Source organism: Odontomachus brunneus, unplaced genomic scaffold (genome assembly GCF_010583005.1).
Source record: "Odontomachus brunneus isolate Ranch 3 - 2012 unplaced genomic scaffold, Obru_v1 Obru_scaffold_018, whole genome shotgun sequence".
Taxonomy (NCBI): Eukaryota; Metazoa; Arthropoda; class Insecta; order Hymenoptera; family Formicidae; genus Odontomachus; species Odontomachus brunneus.
Window position 1 is genome coordinate 1,092,871 of NW_022639468.1, and position 21,089 is coordinate 1,113,959.

The 21,089-nt window shown below is 43.9% G+C and overlaps 1 protein-coding gene across 6 annotated transcripts in view; it reads right to left on the reverse strand.

The window, feature by feature from the left end:
• Positions 1–21,089, reverse strand: part of LOC116841751 — a 177,891-nt gene that overhangs the window by 139,820 nt on the left and 16,982 nt on the right. The window contains exons 1-4 of one of the 6 annotated variants that reach the window (XM_032810081.1): positions 20,806–20,980; positions 13,916–14,019; positions 13,691–13,727; positions 11,568–12,003 (exon numbers count right to left, since the gene is read on the reverse strand). In XM_032810081.1, coding sequence (XP_032665972.1) covers positions 11,843–12,003; positions 13,691–13,727; positions 13,916–13,969 — 252 coding nt within the window. In that variant the 5' untranslated portion in view covers positions 13,970–14,019; positions 20,806–20,980 and the 3' untranslated portion in view covers positions 11,568–11,842. Of the gene's footprint in view, positions 1–11,567; positions 12,004–13,690; positions 13,728–13,915; positions 14,020–14,472; positions 14,598–15,622; positions 15,746–19,730; positions 19,841–20,805; positions 20,981–21,089 lie in introns of those variants that run through there. The other 5 variants (XM_032810082.1, XM_032810076.1, XM_032810078.1 and 2 more) reach the window with 5 other exon arrangements.

The following is a 21,089-nucleotide window of genomic DNA, read 5'->3' on the forward strand; positions in this document are numbered from 1 at the left end:
CTCTCTCTCTCTCTCTCTCTCTCTCTCTCTCTCTTTCTCTCTCTCTTTCTCTCTCTCTCTCTCTCTATCTCTCTCGCGCCCACCGGGAATCTCTCCTACATGAGCCACGCTACGCGAACGAACACGCCGTTGTCGCGGCCGCGAGGAATCGGATTTCAAGTCCCACGCGATGCTTTCCGGGACGCGTTAGACCCGGGAAATCGAGATCTGCATCAGGTGCATTTCGCCGGGTCCAGAACGCGACGTATTTGGGTTTCTACTCGATCGGCCGACGTCTACTCCGTAGTGTGCTCCGACAGCGAGAATTGAGTTTACACTGTGACGTCGTACTTCCTTCGCTTACACTTTATGATACAGACTGAAAATTGACCCGGACGGCGATGCATCCCACACGAGTTAGCGCATCTCCATTGTGCCGGAATGCAGGGCGGTCTATTTTTGAGCCAAGGTACGCGTGGACGCGCTATTTTCGCACGTAGACGAATACACGGCGCGCCTGCAAAAACGCGTACCGCGACGCGTGTTACTCGCGATCGAAACCGACCTCGACGTCTCTATGTCGCTCTGCCTCGAGCCGGCAAGAACGCCGGCAACTCGCGAAGTATCGTTCCACGAAGTTGCAACCAATACGAAAGTCGCGAGACGAAGGAACGGCGTCCTGTTCTTGTTACACCGCTCCGCACAGCCGCTCCACTTCCAGGACCGTAACTTGTTACAGCCGGACACTTTACGGCTGAGAACTAAAAGATTAAGAAGGGACTTCAGGATCGGGACGGCAGAACGAGGACGCATTGTTTCCCGGGGCTTCCGCCGGCAAGAAATTGGATTTCGAACACTGGCAAACGGCCGATGCCGCGTGCAAGAAGACCCCCGCCGAAGGCGTCGCGCAACGACGCGGCTACTTATTTCTACACTTATCGCATTTCCTAAATTAAAGCCGAGAGGAGGCGAACGAAGAGCGAGAGTCTCAACTACGGCGTGATACCGGCGTCACTTCGGTGAGTCTCTTTTCCCCGACGGTACACGGCGGGATTCGCTGTGCGCACCGATTGCTCATTGCGTCGCGAATAAGCGCGAGGATTATTACCAGCGTACGCTCAACGTCGAGGAGTTTTAGCTCGCGGAAATGGCGCAGACTTCGAGCGCGCCGCGCTTTAAAGCACAAGTGTTGGCAATAACATCGCCGACGGCAAAGAGGCAGGTTCCGCGAAAATTGTTCGCGGCGGATAACTGTCGCGAGCAACCTGAGGTAAATTAAGGAACGCCTCTCGCTGTAAAGGAATAACGTCCGATGCAGCGCGAGAGCCGCGGAAATAACGATTAATGGGCGCGATTAAAACCAGGAGCGCCCGTTGCCACGCCCGACCTTTAAGGAAATCGATTTTTGAAAATGGAGTGCAATATCATTTCTCCAATAGCGCCGGCGTCGTCGGAAAATATAAAGTTTACGCGCTTAGGCTACTGCCGCCACGCGACGAAATATAAATCGCAGGTGACTGAACGATCGCTCTACACCGTACACCGTGTATCTCTCTTCCCTTAACGGGAACTCGTGAAAAGTAAAACGTTTCATTGACGAATTCAATGAAACTTTTCACGAGCTAAGGGGAAAAGATACATGACGGATAGCGAGACGCATATCAGTGAACGACTCAATTCATTTCCGTAATCCATTAGTAAATATTTGAGTATCTAAGATAAGTTTCATTGACGAATTCAATGAAACTTTCACTTTTCACGAGTTCACAGCGGGAAAAAAAGATACATGATCGACACTCAAATGCATATCGGCGGACGAAATTTAACTTCCGTATTAATAGATGCCTATCAATAGATCAATAGATGCCTAAGTATTTAAGAAAAGAAATACCTAAAAGAAGTCTCATTGACATATTCAATAAAACTCGCCACTTTTCACGAGTTCACGCGAGATAGAAAGATCGATAGCCTGCACTCTACAAAGGTCGCAATCAGTCGAAGAGAACTGGTGTTACGCGTAGCACACATTGTCCGTTTGCGTATCAATGTAACGGTGCGATGCACTTTATGCCCGATCTATTTAGAGAACAGCACGAGAGATTGCATTCGCTTCTTTCTTCGCTGACATTCACGAGGCGTAAAGCCGTTCACGTCGAGAGACCGTGGAGGTACGTCACATAAATATCCATTTGCCGCAACAAATTCGATTCTCTCACCGATAACCGGGAAGCGAATGGAATATTGTTCGAGAAAATTACGAGATCATCTGGAACACCGCGAACGTTCCCCGCCGACATATTTAAATGACACGAAGCCGATATTATGACTGTGCGAGAGATCTCGGATATTAGAATTTAACACGTTTTATACTAGCGTAACACATGTGTGACGCAACGATCTCTCATGAGAGACCAGCGTCACACGTGAGTGACGGCAAAAACTTTTTTGGTACGGCCACATTATCAAATTAAATCTGTTTTATGCAATTACACGGAAAAAAAGTTAGCTGCGATAGCAAGAGTCTATGTGTGGTAGCTAAATCTCGTTGGTACCATATGGATACCTAAAAGTATAGCTATAGACTAAAACCGATGTAGTATCAACAGTAACAAAAGTTTTAGTTACAGCAGCAAATTTTTAGATACACACGGAGGAAAAAGTTTGGTTGTATTAACCTTTTCGCGCGCGCTACCAACGGTATGTACGTTTTTCCTATCATTAATAATAACTTTATTCAATTAAACAAATAACTTTTTTGGCATTCAGAATCACATCAGCGATCACTCTACTTATTAAACTTCACGTTAATATAATCAAATATTTTTCTCTATGTAACAACAAATATATTTTCAGCAAACTATGATTAGCTACCGCAGTAAAATCTTTTTTCGTATGTAGAAAAAAATACAAGATACTGTAGTAAAAAAATTTTTGCAAATAACTCTAGTAGCGAACGTGTTGACTGCATGACGACGTGCAGTAGTGTTGAAAGACAATGATACAGAGCGTATTATTGCATCTCTCTTCATCGTACCGCATATTTTTTAATTTTCTAACAGTTTTATATTCAGATTCCTTCGTAGTCCTCCGATGGAGGGAGGCTACATGGCGAAGTAAAAAATAATAAGCAGTGAAATCTTTTTTTAGTCCGTGGCTATACCGGAGCTTTTGTGGGGAATGCGCTTTTACTGCGATGGAATTTCAATATCGTGAGAGAGTGATAGAGGAGAGTGAAAGGGGAGAAGAGGAGGAGGAGGAGGAGGAGGAGAAGGAGGAAGAGGAAGTGCAGCAATCATTAGCAGCGAATAACGACACCTCAGTCGACCATTATCGGAACTCCGTTCGCGAAACAATGCGCCGCGCGCAACATTTAATCCGCGTAAGCTCCGAATCCGCGCTAATACGAGCTAGAGTCGCACGGCCGTTTAAGCAACGTCCTGACTAGCGATAATTTAACCGTGGTTAAGGACACTACCCACCCACCTACCCGCCTACCCACCTACGTAGGAAGTGAACGAGGTACATCGTCGAAAACGCCCACAGCCAGACACGAGGACGGCGCCTTCGGAAACTTTCCCACCGTATAACGCCGTCGTCCGCGGACGGGCGCGCGCGTGTCTCTCCTAAACGTTTCGACCAAGTACTTTAAGTTTACACGACGGGGCAAGTTTGCGAACTTTAACTTATTTGCTTCCGTACCGGATTACCGGCTAAACGGTCCCGGTCGCCGGGAGGGCTAATACAAGCCGCACACGGTCCATGCAAAAGGCGCACGGACCGATCGTCCGATACGAGACGCAATTTCGTCGGCCGCTGCTACGTCGAGGCCGAAACTTCCGCGGGCTAAATCGACGCCCTTGTAAACGGTGGAAAAGATGTTGTAGTGGCCGACGTGCCGCGAATAACCGCGGAAGGGCGATCGTCTTTCTATTGGAACTCTCGACAGTAACGGTTATCGCCTCTTATGCCGCCTTATCGCGGGTAGTCGCGCACATGACGCCGTGATTGGCAACGGCAGGTTGCCACGATGGCTCCGCAACACTCGCCAGATAATAAGGAAGATATGAAAACCGCCCGTGATAAGAGGATCGCAGTTATCTTAAGTGGTTTAAGTTATTCACATCGATTACTAAACCGCTTAGGAGAATAATGTCTTTTTTCGTCGGACGACGTTGCGGAACGACGTTTATTCGCTGAATATACGTTAAGAGTACGCGTGCAGACTAAGTGGTGCTAAATATGTTTCCTACTGGCATATCTCATAGCTCTCTCTCTTTCTCACACACAATTTCGAGACCACCGATATCGGGGTTAGAACAGCCGAGGTCAACGATATAGATATCGCTATATTATTACAAAGGATTTACAAAAATTAGAAAATCTCTCATTATATTCTTTAAGTTTCTCTATATAAGTCAAATTTTACACGAAAGATGAAATAATCACCGAATCACTCGATCTCGAGTGATTGTTCATTCATATAGAGCGAACTCTCCACTATGAATTGTTGGGTTCCATTCAAAATTGAAGGATAAATTTGATATAATCGCAGAAACATATTCATTCCAATCGATTGAAACATTCGCTCATATGGAGTCAGCATTTATTCTAAACACATTCACTCTTGCGATTTCGAGTGGTAATGTTTTCATTGTCACTTCAAGTGAAAATATTGTCCCTTTCATTCGTTTCGAGTAAAATTCCACTCTGAGAAATTTAGAGAATTATTAAAGAACCAAAAAGCGCGATGGAAATGAAAGTCACTTACTGCCCAAGCCAAACTCACGCTTAAAACAACAGAAACGAGTTTCTCGTCTAATTTGGCGCACCAGCTTGCATCGGACTTCCTTGGCGAATTTTGTCAAGTTCTATATATCGTCGTACAGAAAGCTTGATTGAATAACCGATCAACGGGCACGACTGGCGCAGTTATGCATGTATGTTAGGAACTTGTTTAGCGCTAGCCCTCGGGACTGAAATTCTGCGGTGGCGTCGGCTGTTGCAGTCGGTGCCCCAGACATGCAAACTCGCACCAGCCGATACGCAACGCGCGATCCGTACTATCGCAGCAGACGTGCTTAACTCAGCCGCCAGTTTATAATCGCGCATACAATCAGAGAGAAAGCAACCGCTTAAAACCGTTTATATTCCGATATTCTTGGGCAAAATTTTCACATCTCGCGATACAGACTCATCGCTCAGGTTGCCTCGACAACTGTTATCCCGTCAATCGGGATAAGATAATCAATGCAGTCGTGAAGATTACTTCCTCACTGACAGCTCGTAAATCTAAATTGCTAATAACTATATAGTTTCGACCATTGGGAGCTCGCCCCTAATCGCACCATTTCTTCCCCGGCAAGATACAAGCCAAATTTGAGGGAGATCGCGAATGAAAGTTATCAGGATCCAATGGGAAGATTAATGTCAGGTGTCGGGCGATGTAATACATTACATTGTCCGAGACGAGAAGTCACCGATATATCTCGCGAGCTCCTCCGCGTGCCACGGCGCTATAAATAACAACTGCCGATATAATATCGGGTCGGGCGATATTCCACAAAATTAGAAAAGGTTCGATATAGGAAAAAAGCATCTACCTTTAATACAACTCATCGATCGTCGCTTATCCCACTCCACCCCTCGACCCCAACATTTGCCCCTCCTCTCTCGCTCTGTAGCCATACTTGATACACCAAAGAATGCACAATGCAATCAGTGCAGTGATGTGAGCCAGACCGAATTATCGTCGTCGCGACCAGCCAACGAGATACCCGCTCGCTAAAGCCAGCTGCGATCGAGATTCGCTTAATAGCTGCCGGCTGGAGACGCCTCCAGCGTGAACCGGATCGACGAATTTCCTAATATCCCAGCATCGATCGCTCGTGACAGCTATTTACTTTATACTTCACCCCCCCCCTCCCCACCCTACCCTGCGTTCCTCCTTGCTGGGCGATCAAGCAGCCAAGGCGAGAGCGCGAAGGCCCAAGAGACGAAGTGAGCCAAGAGGTGAGAGAACGACGATACCTCTCATTCTCTCTCTCTCTCTCTGTCTCTCTTTCTCTCTCTCTCTCTCTTTCTCTCTCTCTCTCTCTGGTTCACTCTTGCCCATCTTATATTTATCTTAGCGCGAGTAACGCTAACGGGAAGCCAATCTACGACCTCCCGCGCCCTCCTGCGATATAATGAAGGTTAATTAGGAAATTTTCCGATGACTCCGCCGCCGCCCTCGCGAAATTAATCGACTCCCGCGCTCAAACCCGGATAAACGAATCTCCGATAACACGTATTGCCGGCTGGTAATAAAGTTCGATGCAGGAGCGCGACGATGCGTTCGTTACTTTTTCCTCGAAGCTCTTAAATCCCATTTAACCGCGCCATTTTCGCCCTTATCCTTAAGTCGAATTCTCCATCGTCTCAGCCGTCGACGTAGATTTGGCTGCATGTCGAAACGACGAAGTCGAGACGCGAACAGACGCGATGGTACTCGATTATACGCAAATTAGATTGTCCGCTGCACCAACGGATTGTCGATCTCGGGGACGTCGGAGATTTTGATTTTGAGCTTATCGGTCAGGAGGATTCTGCGAACGCTCGCCGAGAATTCGATCCGCGCGCTGAAAAATAAAGCGACACCCCGAGCGAGTCGCTCTCGCGCATGTCGGTCTCGGCGCACGAATTATAATTTGAATGGAGGTGCACTCGCGGTAACGTAGCGCGCGCATAACGGAGCGAGGAATTAAATTAATAACTCCAGCCGTATTGTGCGCGGCACGGCTCACGTGGAGGCGCCTTCCCTCTGCCGGGAGAAGTCGCGTTTAATGTTTTATTTATATCTGCGTCAAATTGCTCGCGCATAATGAGCGGCGGCTCGCTTCGCCGTACACGAAACCGCATTGCATAAGCGAGTTTTTCATCGACGAAATATAAAGTACTTAACGACAAAAAAACATAGCCCGCGCTCCGATAGCACTCGAGATCCTACGAGACGAGGGAGAGAAAGAGAGAGAAGAGGAAAAAGAGAGAGCGCGCGTCGTTACCCCCTTTCAATGCAAAAATTAACGTACCTTAACTAATGCCTATTTTTGCAGTGCGACTTTTTCCCTTCGCGGAACATTTACCGCCGCGGGACAAAAAAAAGAGAGCATTTACCGCTTCGCTTCGTCGTTAAGCCGCCTGCGCACGGCACGCAAGCTTCGCAATGAAAATTGCATTATGTTCGCCGGGTGACCCCGTTTGGAAAGTGGCCGCATGCGGTCGTAATGACGAGCAAAGACAGTTAATTCCTACGTCAATTAATATTGACTCTCGTTTCACGTTCAAAAAGTGATCCTACCCGCTAACGTACGTCGCCGCTCGCGGTACTCCACGGTGCGAAAGGATAACATTTACAATTGCCTTCCACTCATCACCGCTTGCGAAACCTCCACGTTGGTGTCTCCATTATTAATGCCTGACCTGCTATTAGTACCATCGCGCGCGCATTCTCCATCTCGTAACGTAATATCTCGCGTAATTTATTTCGTCGCCAAGTACAATCGCGCGGCTGGTCGAGAATCGAACAAAGCTATTTTTAATTGTTGTTAACTCTGCAATGCTGGTTCCCGAATGAGTATCGCTCATCAACTTTTCAGGAAAATTTCAGAATAGGTCCGGTTGCAAATTTCAATTTTATTGCGCCACTATCCTATAACTGAGATCTTTCTATATCTTGAAATGTCTGAGAAAAATGATCTGAGATGTTGAGAAAAATATGTCCAAAAATACTCATTCTTGACGAAATTATATTAGTTTAAAGTTAATCGGGTCTAATGGACCCAAATAATATTGTATGTCCCAAAAAATATGATTGCACGCGGGAGACTAATACAGATTAATAGAGAATAGAAAGATTAATGGAGAAAGAAAGAGAAAGAGAGACCGGGAAATCGTTGAGGAGTTGCGAGATGAAGGATCGAAAATAAAGCCGAACCAAGGTATACTCGGTCACGTTGGATTTAGGATTTAAGGTGCCCGCATGCATACACGGCACGCCACGTCGCATCGTGTATCTCGAGTGACCCAATTTGGGAGAGTGCTCGAACGGAGCCGTATAGCCGCGTGTTGGCCTACGCCTAATAAGGTATGAAGAGACGTACTCGGGATACGATGAGCGCGCGCGCGCGCGCGGCTCACACGTGCGCGCATACCTGTCAGCACGTGTCCGTTTGCGCCCCTCACACGTAGTGTACAGTATGCATAACTCGCAGTGCTGAACGCGTCTGTCCCCGTCGACCAACACGATGCGATGTGATGCGATGCGACGCGGCGCGACGCGCTCATAGGCGTCGTCGTTGCCTTCATCGTCATCGTCACGGCCATCGTGTCGGCCACATATGTATATCCGGACTGCTCGACTAGACAATTCGAGTAAATTAGGCCATTTGGCCCGCTCCATTATTGAGGGAAACCGGCGGAACGAAGCGAGTGCGAGCTTGTAATGCGCGACCGGTGAATTCGCAAGTCCGTGACTCCTCGGCTTGCGTAAAGTTCGGCCAAGTGCCAGGGGAACGGAAGAACACGGGGCTTGCCCACGGTCGACTCGCAAGAGAGAGAGAGATAGAGAGAGAGCGCGTCGTCGCGCAGCAAGATGGTCCTGCGGGGACAGTAAAGTATGCGGTCTCCTCGAAGTTTCGCGGAACAGACGGGACGTGTGCTACACATGCGCGGTAATTTTCCGTGTTTCCCAATTTCGGTCCGAATTTTCCGAGTTTCAATGTACCTTAAATATTCGCACGTCTCGCTATTGAAATTGTTACGTTATCGGATCGCACACTAGCGTGGTCGGCCTCGTTTCTTCGCGCTTGTTGATCAGCGCGCGCGGAATTTCAGCGATAGGCACGCTCGCAAAACAACAGCAACGGTGCGTTTCGTCGAAGCGCGCGTCTCATTACCGGCGCGAAACAATTCGCGTGCGCGCACAGAGGCGAGAGATAAAATCCGCAATTTTCCGCGTCGGCACAATAAGTCGCAATTTCAGCGCTTTGAAAGTTTGTTCGCTCCGCACGAAATCGTTGCCGTGCCCGTCGGCGTGGGCCGGCCGGCACAGGCAGGCAAGCAGGCAGGCAAGCAGGTAGGCAAGCAGCCAGGCGGGCAGACAGGGGGCGGGTGGGCTCATTCATCGTGCCATTACAATACTATCGTGATAGACGTGGAAACGGCGCCGCGAATGCGACCACCGCGCCGTTCACATTGTGCGGGACGAAATGACGTGCTGGTAGCGCGGTTTTGCACCGGAAGCCGACGGCGCGGCCGCTCACTTCCGGTCTGGTTTCGCGAGTCAAAGGAGGACCGGTCGGTCTCATTCGTGTCGAACCGAACACGGTTCCCTGAGCGCCCCCATTCCGCGGCCCGAAACGTTAATTACAGAACACGCGGCGGTCGTCCTTCCGTCGTCGCTAATGAGACGGAGAACTCGAGCCCCGTACTACTAACTCTGTACTTCGAGACGATGTCGGATGACGAGCGATCCTATGAACGCGATCTCGACATCATCGATACGTCTTTGAATGGAGAAGGTGATCGGGTGAACACACAAGGTACCAACTGAGAACTACCATTTGACCATGTTGGGTACCGACGTTCTCGGTTGCGAGGGTTGGCGATCATCTTCCGGCTTTGAACTCGAGATGAATCGAACAAAGCGAAGTGAAGATCGACTTGGCGGTACGAGAAGCAAACAACGCGAGACGGCAGTAACCCACGATGTATCGCGAAATCCGTTTCCATTTCGCGCTGCTTAACTCCAGTCGAGCAAAGTCCGACTCCGCGTAGGCGAAAGACGACGGCGCAGCGCACCTAATTTTATATACAAAGAGCATCGGGAACGAAAGCCCCTCTCTGGATTTATAGTCGCGGCTCTTAGAAAACAAGCGCTGAATACGGCCGTATGCAACCCCTTTTCTGGCGTGGTGAGCGTAACCCCCTCGCGCTACTCGCGAGCGAGTACCTTATTCGACAGTACTCCGCCGGGGCGGGAAGAGCGAGTTACTTCCATGCGCGCCTTTAAACTCTCGCGCTAAATAAAGTCGAGGGACGTTTAATTTACATACATTTAACCCTCTCTGCCCTCCTCTCCGCTCGGTCTCTCTCTCTCTCTCTCTCTCTCTCTTTCCCTCCCTGTCTGCCCTGTCTTCCTCGATTCACCGTCGGCAACGGCGTTCTCCTCGTGCGGTCTGATCCACAGTATCTCGCGGTCACCCCCCACCAACGACGACGACAACCTCCCAACCCTGGTCCAGCAACCCAGGCTACGCGTCCGTTCCCTTCTCTCGCTCGCTCACCCCCTCGAACCCTTTCAACGTCATCTCCCTCTCCCTCTTTCTCTCTTCCACCCTCGCGATCGTTTCTCTCGTCGTCCCTACCCCAACCTGTTTCCCGTCTCTCTTCGTCTTTCCGCATCGCAGTCCCTCCTCTGCTCTCCGTCTCTTTCTCTCTTACTGTCTCTCTCTCTCTCTAACCCGAAAACTCGCTGACCCAATTTCCACAAAACTGCATTGCGTGTCCTACCTGCACACGGTTGCACCTACAGCGCGCATTCGAAACTGCCGCACGCTACCCTCTTCTTCCCTTCCCCCGACCCACCCCCTGCGACCGATGTGGCCGATATATCGCCCCCTCGTGTGCATGGATACGACGTGGCCCTCGGCTCCTTCCGCCCTGCGGACACGGGGAAAAAAATCTGCCATTCCGACCATCGCGTTTCGTGTCTACGTTCGAACAACGACAACGGCACGGGAGTAATCGCAAAAAAAAAACGCCGGGGGAGGTTAGCAGCAGCGCACGCGACGTGACACGGCACGGCAAGCGGTAATGTCACGAAGAAAAAGAACGCAGGCTAATGGAAGACAAAAAGTCTCAAGCGTGTTAAGTGTCGCGCGCAAAGAAATTTAATTTTTTAATCTGCTCCACTTTTTGTACAGTGTCATTTTGACGAAAAGGAAAAAAGAGGATACTGCGTGGAGAGGAACACACATCACAGGCAGAGAAAACACGCTGGCGATTCGGCTCGCATCGTGCCGTGTATACTGATATAACACGTACGTGTACAGGCTGCAACGTATCCCCGGACACGAGCGACTCGCGCTCGTAATTGTTCAACACCCCGACGTTGCTGGTCTGTATCAGCTGTTTGACGCGTTTCCGCAAATACTTATTCGCCCGCGATAAATTTCGACACTGCTGATACGATATGTTCTCGTTCGCGATTCTTAGTGTTAACCGCGGCAACTAATTAATTGTCTATATTGTCAATTTTTATGCACTGAGAAAAAAAATACTTGAAAATTTATTTGTGAAATATAAAGTTTATTCTCTCACAAAAATAAATTTTATTTCGCAGAAATCAATTTTATTTCACAAAAATAAATTTTATATTCCACAAATAAATTTCCAAGTATTTTTTCTCGATGTGGATGAAATTAAACCCATGAAATGGAAAAAAAATATTTAGAAATTTATTTTTGGTACAAAGTTTATTCACAGAAATAATAATAACAGACTTTATTTCACAGAAATAAAACTGTGTACCACACAAATAAATTCTCAAGTATTTCTTCTCAGTGTAATAACAATTTTTCCATTTCTCTATGCTTCATAAATGTAAATAAGAATATCCAAGAAAATGATTGTATCAGGACAAGTGTCCAAATAGTTAAGTGTTAATCATCCAGATAACATAATCCGGATCTAGTCAATCGGAGATAACATAATTATTTCACACATGATTCTCTGAGAGATGTAAAATTATACAATTTTGAAAACAATAAACCACCACCTCTATTTTTTTCGTTGGAAATCAAAGCGTTTTGCAGCATGCATTACGTTACATGATAATGCTTTGGGAGCGTTGAAATTTCACACTCACCATCTCATGTGTAAACCAACCGATGCGCAGACAAGTCCAGTCACCGGCGAACTCCGTCGCTGTATCCCTGCGATCGCGTCGCTCCGCATCCGGAACTCCTCCAATGTCCAGCCTCCGTCCTACGACCTCTCACGCTGATTACTCTTCATCACACTTCACTTCATTCGCGACGCGATTAATGTTTGTATTTTAACGGTGTGTAGCAAATATTTCGACGGCGTCGACGAAAAGTTTGCGACGAAATCCGCGAACTCGATTGACGAGCAACGAAGCCGAAATGCGCGAATTCACTGAGCACATTTCTGCTGCGATACGATATGTTCCGGCATTTCAGGAGTACTTTCGCGAATATATTCGCGAGTCGCGAATCACGTGTGAAAATATGGCGAATCGCGAACTACGGGCTCCAGCGAATTCGTAATGTCATTTTGACACACTCGCGACGCGAATAATGTTTACATTTTAACGATTATTTCTCAGCGAATATTTCGACGGTATCAATGAGCAGTATCGACATACCCTGAAAAGAAACCTGCAAATCTCGAATAACGGATTACGATGTCGTGATACACGAATTTACTAAACGTTTATAGCGGTAAATTTCGGCATTATATTTATTATTTTTATTATTTTTATTATTTTGGCATTATTTTTATTATTTCGAAAATATATCCGCGTATTGGGAATAGCATATAAAAATATAACGAGCTGAAAATTTCGGGCTGCGGCGAATTCATGGCATTTCATGCCATTTAACACATTCGCGAATCGCGGATAAAAAATCGACGATGAAAGATATTAATTAAAATCTCGGTACAATATGAGCATAATATAAATGTACATGTAAAAAAATCAGCAATTGAAAATCGATCGTAAAATCTGTGAATTTAGTGTGAACCAGGTAATCAAGAATTACGTAGTCACGATTCTCATGCGTGATAGTTTTATAGTACGAAGCTGTTCGCGACATTTCGGCGAATTGAATCTCACGAAATCCGTCTTTATCTAAAAAAAAAAACACAATCGCGACGCAAAAACCCGTATAAGTTGTTAACCGCAGCGATCACGCAATCCATATTCACGCGAGCGAGGTAATCTCAAGCTCAACGTGCGGTGGAGCAATTTTAATGCTCATTATGCACTACTCAAAATAATTAAGAGTTTGTGCTAAATAAATAATATTGTAGAATAATTGTAGAATAATTCTGAATTGAAACTAAAGGTGAAATAATCAAAGAATCAAATGTATAAATGAATATCTTTATTAAAGATTATATGCATGCTAAATATTAAAAAAAAAACTATTTGATATTTTAAATTTTATTACCAGATAATATAAGCATATTTAAGGAAATAATTGCTTAATTTTTTTGAGTAGTGTCTTTCTTTCATACAAAACATGAAGCAAGAATCTACAGGCAAAACGCTTTGATTTTAACGAAATTTAACAAATTCCTATTATTTAAGGCAGTGTTGATCTATTAATCGATTAAAATGTCCTTTAACTAAAATAATCGATAAATTAGGAATCAAAATTCATTAACAGCTGCATGTAAAATTACAAACAACTCAATCGATTGATGAAATAAATTATTAATCAACCTTTGATATGATTGATTATACTGATTAATATTTAATTTCATCAATCAATTAAATTATTCATGTTTGATTATATATATATATATATATATATATATATATATATATATAGATTAATTAATTTTGCTAAGTGATTTTCTATAGAAGAAAATCGATTAATATTCAACACTGTTTTAAACTTCACCTTAAATTTTAATATGCACTCACCGAAGTCAGGGTCGGCCACGTCGCACTGTATCCAAATCTGTAACAAAAATAAATAGATTCGTTGATTAGATTTAAGGATTCCGGTTAACGAACGACTACGTGTGGCTTAACGAGTACGAGCAGGTTAACGCTTTGCGATCGAAATTCAAGTCACACTGACAGCTATATCTCAACTTTAGATCGCAAAGAGTTAAGTGGAGGAGCACAAGGATTTCGTGAACGTACCTTCAAGCCGACCCAGCTCTGCCCGAACCAGATCCTCCGGTGCGGCATCAGCATCCACCGGAACTGCAACTGCCTCCACGGTGCGGCCGCAAGCTCCGCCAGATCTGAAACAAACAGTAGTTTTTCTAATTAATTATAACGAGAACGGGAGGTCTCGCGGTCTCGACGAGTCGAGGATACGAAGATATTTGGTATATCGAGAAAACGAGATTACATCGCGTATTCTCTATGTTATTCGACAAAATCAACGTGTATTTAACAATATAGCTACATGGAAAAAAAAGATTTGCTAATATATGGACAACTAAAAATATTAACTGCAGGAGAAAATTTTCTTGCTTTCATAGTAAAAGTTATTTAATTATGATAACTAAAAGATTTTTTAATATACTAACAAACAAAGATTTAGTTTATATATTAGCAAATCTTTTAGCTATCACAACTAAATAAATTTACTATGAAAACAAGAAAATTTGCTCCTGCAGTTAATATTTTTGTTGTCCACATATTAACAAATCTTTTCTTTCCATGTACTCTTTAAATCACAGAACGCTCACATATCTTATGATTGTCACAGTGTCACAAGCGCGCACGCGAAAAGTACTGTAATAATTCTTATACACGAAATAATCACTGCGTAAAAGTCGGATACATCGTGTGTGTACACGTGATGTGTACACTTTCGCGGCTGAGACTGTGTGACAAGAAGTACGACGCTTACTTATATATGTGTTGTTTTGACCGGCGCGCGCGCGATCAAGGTAGAGCGACTCTTAACGCGCCGAACCTTACAGTAAACAGTACCGTTACACGATTTATTTAATCACACAACGTACGCAATATTACGATACTATATATATATATATATATATATATATATATATAAATTATATGTAATAATTTAATACGCGTTCCGCGCGATAGCATTTATCGTTTGTTTTTTTTATCGTATAGCTATTGATTGCAGAAATGTAACAATACAATTTTAAATAATAATTATATAACATAATTATAATTAATTAAATACAGATATTGCGAGAAAATTATTAAAAGCTTTTAAGCATTGTTTCTCCAAACAAAAGGTATCGTGAAGCAATAAAACAGTTCTACGTATCTAACGAATTGTAATACAGATTGTAAATGAGATAAATAAAAATATGTAAATAAATGAAAATATGATTGTATATGAGATAAATAAAAATAATCATTTATGAAAGTTGTCACGAGATATAACCACATATCATTATAATCATATTAATATATAGTAAAAAATGCTACTGTACAATTAAAATAATTACTTATGTTTGTGACAGCCTATGACGTCAATGTTTAATTGAATAGAACTATTTTTTTCATTTTTCCATGCATAAACATTTTTTTCCGTATGGACATGCATTATATGTGATTATGTGTATAGTCATATATATGGCTATATTACGTCAAATTTCATACATGAACCATATATAATTATATATAATTTTTATAATTATACATAATTATTTTTGTTTTTGGACATTTTTATTGTTTTGGTTTTCAAATGCGAATATTAAAATTTTTAGCATAGAGAGCATGTATACATATATTGAATATATATTGTAATTGAATGTATATATGCATTCTATTGAAAGTTTAAATATTCGTATTTGAAGACTAAAACAATAAAAATATCGAGGATTGAATATTCAAACAATGATATTTTTATCTTACAACGCAATACTCGCATGTAATCAAAGATCCGCGACGTATCATATCTCGTCGAACACACAATATCTTTCGAATTCATCCATCTATCGGAAAACCGAGATCGCGGACGCAAATCACAGGAAATCCGGATCGGAAATCAAGACAGAAGCGAATGGCGACCGATTCGCCGGTGAACGAGCCGTAATTACTACCACGGATCGCAATTGCGATTAAATCCAGTTCACGGCGGCAACAACTTTTAATTGCACTCTTCCGATTTTCCGCGATCGAGGCGACGTGTCGGACGGTACGCGGCCTGAACAAACAGAAAAAAAAACATAAACACACGGAATGAGCAAGGAATAAAAACGCGAAGAGAAACGAGCGTTCTCGACAAAAACTCGCGGCGAGGAACATCACGATTCGCGCGCGTCGGCGGCGAGCAGCCGCTAATTTACGCGTCGTTCCAGTACGCGAGTATTATCGGGTAAACGCGATGTAAACGTGAAGGAGGACGACGCGAACGGCCACGACTACAAAAGTAAAGTAACTCCTCGCGCCGAGAAACGCTACGACGTGCGCGTCAACGATGAACAGCCGATAATTCGAGTCTCGCTCCAGAAGGTGGTAAGCGCGCGTTACCAGGTGAACGCGACCGCGATTCGGGGTCAAAGTGTCATGAAAGGTTAACCGTAGTTGAACGTTTTCGCGCTAAGTTAGGCTTCAGTTGCGCGCCCGATATATCGCGCCCGATATATCGCGAGCAGCACCGGCAGTTTAATGATCTCGCTAACTCGCACGAGCTTTTCCATTATTAGTTCGGCCCGGGGGCGAGAGGGGGGGGGTTTGAACTCTCCACTTGTCTTTGTGGCCCGGCTATTGCCATCGATGTGCGAACAATTGTATCGTTTTGATAAGATCGCTCACCTGACGCGACGCGTAAACGCGGTTATACTCGACGCTCATGTACTCTCCGCTTAACCTGTGTGTTCGCCGCCGTGACGTCATTCCGTGACCTGGGACACGGTCTGTCATTGATGGTTTTTCGCGGAACCGGAAAGGAGAGAGAGAGAGAGAGAGAGAAAGAGAAAGAGAGAGGAGGGGGGAAGGGGTTGAACGACCCGATCTCCCGTTGGCCTCGTTGCATCGCGACACGCGTAATCAATTATTTGATCGCGGCAAATCCGCGTCCGATCGATGCGAGGGCTTGGACTCCGGATATCGGTCACCAAACATTCCGCTCGATGCAACACTGCGTGTTCGGCGCGGCGTGCGTAGACGAATTTTTTATTATAATTGGCGTAACGCACAAAAACCGGCTCGCCGTGTGACGCAAGTGCGCGCATTTTATCGCTCGACGTCAGATTTTCCGAGGCGACGGTATTAGCGATCCGCGCGTCCGAGGTCGTCTATTTTTACGGCAAATAAAAATATTTTATTAAAGCGAACGGAAGTACCCACGCGCGGCGTAACGGAAGCGCGATGCATGGCGCCCTCGGTTATGAAACTTTCATATCCCGCGACCGTACGTACGCCGGTAATGCAGAGTTAAAGGCAACATAGATCCTGGGTAGGTCGAAAGGCGCAGTTTATCTGTCCTTAGAGAACGATGCAGTTCCTTTTAGATTACGAGTACTTTACGTATTGTACCTGGGTACGTATGCCGACGATTGTAAAGGAGAACGTCCCTCGCGAATGCACGAGATAAAAAGACATGTCTGTTATATATGTGTGTCGCGAGATAATATTCAGAATTATCGTTCAGACAATTTGACTAGCCATAACAATAATTAATTGATAAAAAAATATATCGCTGACATTTTTTATCTTAAGAGCTATTATCTTAACTGAACTAGCCTTTTATATTTTCTTTCTTTTTTTTATTCTGTTTCTAAGAGTTGTTCAAGGTTTGTATTGATAGTCGTTACTTGAAACTTGTCTCAAATAAAATACTCAGATTTAATTCAAAATTAGATCTTAAGTTTTCAATTAAATCATACTATACGTGCGACTATATCGATTATATACGATTATATATGATTATATTTGTAATGGCAATTCAACTAAGAAACTTACATCTAATTCTGAAGTTTATACTAATAGTTACATATATATACTTTAAATTTGTTTTAAGTGAGATTATAATTTAAATTCAGAGTTAGATATAAGAGTTTTTCAATTAAATCGCAGTTACATACATAAATATTACATATAACATAATTCGACTGAAAAAAAAACTCGGATTTAGTTCTAAATAACTTTTTAAATATCTTACATGAGACAAGTTTCAGGGCACGTATTATGGAATATTCGGAATTATTCTGATCAGAATCAATTTATGATATTTTTTCACTACAAATGTATACAGAATGTCAGACACAACACATACCAATGCTTGTGTGCGAATAGAACACACTTATGAAGTTGACCTAAACAGCCCTGTACTATTTTGCAAATAATCACGACAATTATTTCTTTTCTTTTGAACCACGATAACGATATCACTATTTCGACGAGTTACAACCGTTTAATCGTTTAATATTTTTTCTATTAAGAATCATATTCTTGATGTGTATTCGCGAGTGTTAAGTACATCCTTTTAATTTCAAGTTCTGCTTTTCTTATACGAGCATCTCGTACAAGGTTGCTTCTGATGCCGAACAATTTCACAATACGTACCAAAATGACAACTATCAAATACAGAGATTCACACACACAAGTACAAATCTATCTCACTTAAAACAACTTCATTATTAATAGACTTGAGATGTAAATATGCGCCTATTTAATTTAAAATTACTACATTTTCGTTTGCTCAATTAAGAGGTTTACGCTGTGGCGTGTGCATCTACAGTACAGATTTTCAGACTCTCGAAAGGGACTCCTCGCACAGCCAGTAGCAGGCTGAAACTACCCCTAGCCAAATACTATGTACGACGGATAAGAGAGGGATGAAGGAGCGAACAACAACACTATGACGACTCTCGAGAATAACAACGGCAACGTTGTCCGCGGTTGAAATCCTCTTTCCTTTAGAGGAAAGAGTAAATATTACCATGGAGCTCGTACGATAGTTCCGTAAATAAAGAACAGTCGTGTGCGTCATGCGATTCGATCGCATTACCGTCCTTGCGGATTTACGGCGCTCGATTTGGAGCGACGTGTTTTTCGATAATCTTCGCCGGAAAGATTAGGCGCGAATTTATTAGCAGCTGAACGTACCACGTGTATACAATTGGAAGTTCACGAGAAAGAGGAGAACGACGAAAATCGATACACGATGAGATTCAATAACTTCAACTTCCCACTTTACGCTCTCCCTTTGCACGCAGAAAAAGGATTAGTCACGAGAGCTAAAATATAACTGTGGCAACTATGATGTGTGTTTATTTATATAGAATATCGTTTCTACTAAAGTGACCAGACGTCTCGATTTTTCATCTTTTGTCCAGAATTTTTTCGAGTGTTATTCGGGACACCGATTTGTCATCATTTACAATGATTATCAAATAATTTTCGGATCTTTTTACCCCCCTTTTCCCGCTTCACACATTTATGAAGTGTCCCGAATTCAGGGCTGGGAAATCTGGTCACTTTACATATATCGCGAGGAGAAACGAGAAGATTACTTATAAATGACGTCTTCACGATACGCCCCGGTGATCGCACATTGCTATTCTCGACACTCCCGATACTTATTTCCGTGCGATACTTACTTTCGACAGATTAAAGACGCGTAAAATGCGGAGCAATGTCGATCGATGTATTCACGGCGGTTGGTCTATGCAGAAAGATGGAGAATCAAGATGGTCGCGCGATTGTTGAATCGCGCTGAAAATATACATCAATATATAAACGGCACCGTGGCCAAAAAGAACGCGCTCTATGAGATACTTCCCTCTCCGTATCTCTTTTCCTAACAAGCTGACGCAACCGCCCGAATATTCCGCATCTCTCTCTCTTCCTCTCCGATTGTCATCACATTTCTAATTTCCGTTCAATAAATCCGATGATCGCCCGATTCTATTGCTACTTGAGCGATGTTTTTAGCAAATGTAAGGGACGTCGGCGAGACATGTCGCGACAAGCACCGGCCGCATATACCGTGAGGAGAAACGAGAAGATTACTCACAAATGATGTCTTTACGATACGCCCCGACGATCGCACATCGTTATTCTCGACATTCTCGACACTTATTAACGCGCGAGACGCACTTTCGATGGATAAAAGACGCGAGAAACGCGGAGCGATGTGGATCGATGTGTATCCATGGCTGCTGCTTGGCGCGAAAAGATCGAGCATTTCGCGCGATTCATTACCAACGCCTAGATTGAATAACCACGATCACAACCTTGTAACGTGAAACGAACGCGATTGGTCTAGAGTGGTTAGTAACTCGAGCAAGTGGTTAAGGCGTCCGCCGTACAGATCGCGTCGTTGTAGACGCGCGATCTCGTTCGCATCACTGGCGCGTTCTCACATAACGCACTTTTGGCACTTTTGGCGCGCTAATGAATTTTTGGTATATGTGATTGACAGCGCGCACGTCTACGATCTTTTTATGCCGAGCAACTGGACACAACGTTCTATATTTCATACGTCTTTCGTTTGTGTCCTGTGAGTTTTCTGCGGAAATAACTATTAGAGTGCCGAAAACACGTGCGGTCGTCAGAACATATCGTAAGTACATTATTAAGGGAGGAGTAATCTCCTCCCTTTTTGACACATACACAGCTAAGGTGATCAGACGTCCCGATTTTTCACGCTTTGTCCTGAATTTTTTCGAGTGTCAGAACACCGATTTGTCATCATTTTCAATAATTGTCGAATAATTTTCGGATCTTTTTATCCCTTTCCCCCCGCTTCACACATTTATGAAGTGTCCCGAATTCAGGGCTGGGAAATCTGGTCACCTTAGTTTCTACCGAAGCTAAATTTATTAACTATTTGAATACTCAACGCTGCGGTAAAAAATACTCGCTACTAGACAGAAATTCCTCTACTTTTATAATTTTTATTTTATTTTAAATTGCGCTTTATACCGTCAAAAATGTAGAACTGAACACTTCGCATTATTTATATTTGTATCGTAATATATATCGTAATTTGTATCATAATATAAAAGAAAGTTAATATTTTCCATTGATTTTCAATATAGATTAATATCAACTCAAACGAAAATATAATAACTTATATCTGTACTTACATGATTACTGTTTGATTCGTATTCCACAGAAGGACGATTTCACATCTATCAGAAGCGCGGCGATTTCTCCTTTCCAATGATCTTTGTTTCGAGTTGCTACGACGTTTACAAGTGGAGTTATTAACGATTGTACCGATTCGCGTTTTAGATTGTTCGGCGTTATCGCTGCGGCGAGCTGTGAATAACACGACGTGACGCGTGAATGGAATGCGGAACGCGACTGCTTGCTCCCGGCGGACACCTGACGCGGTACGCATGGCATGACTCTCTCCCCCCCCCCCCCC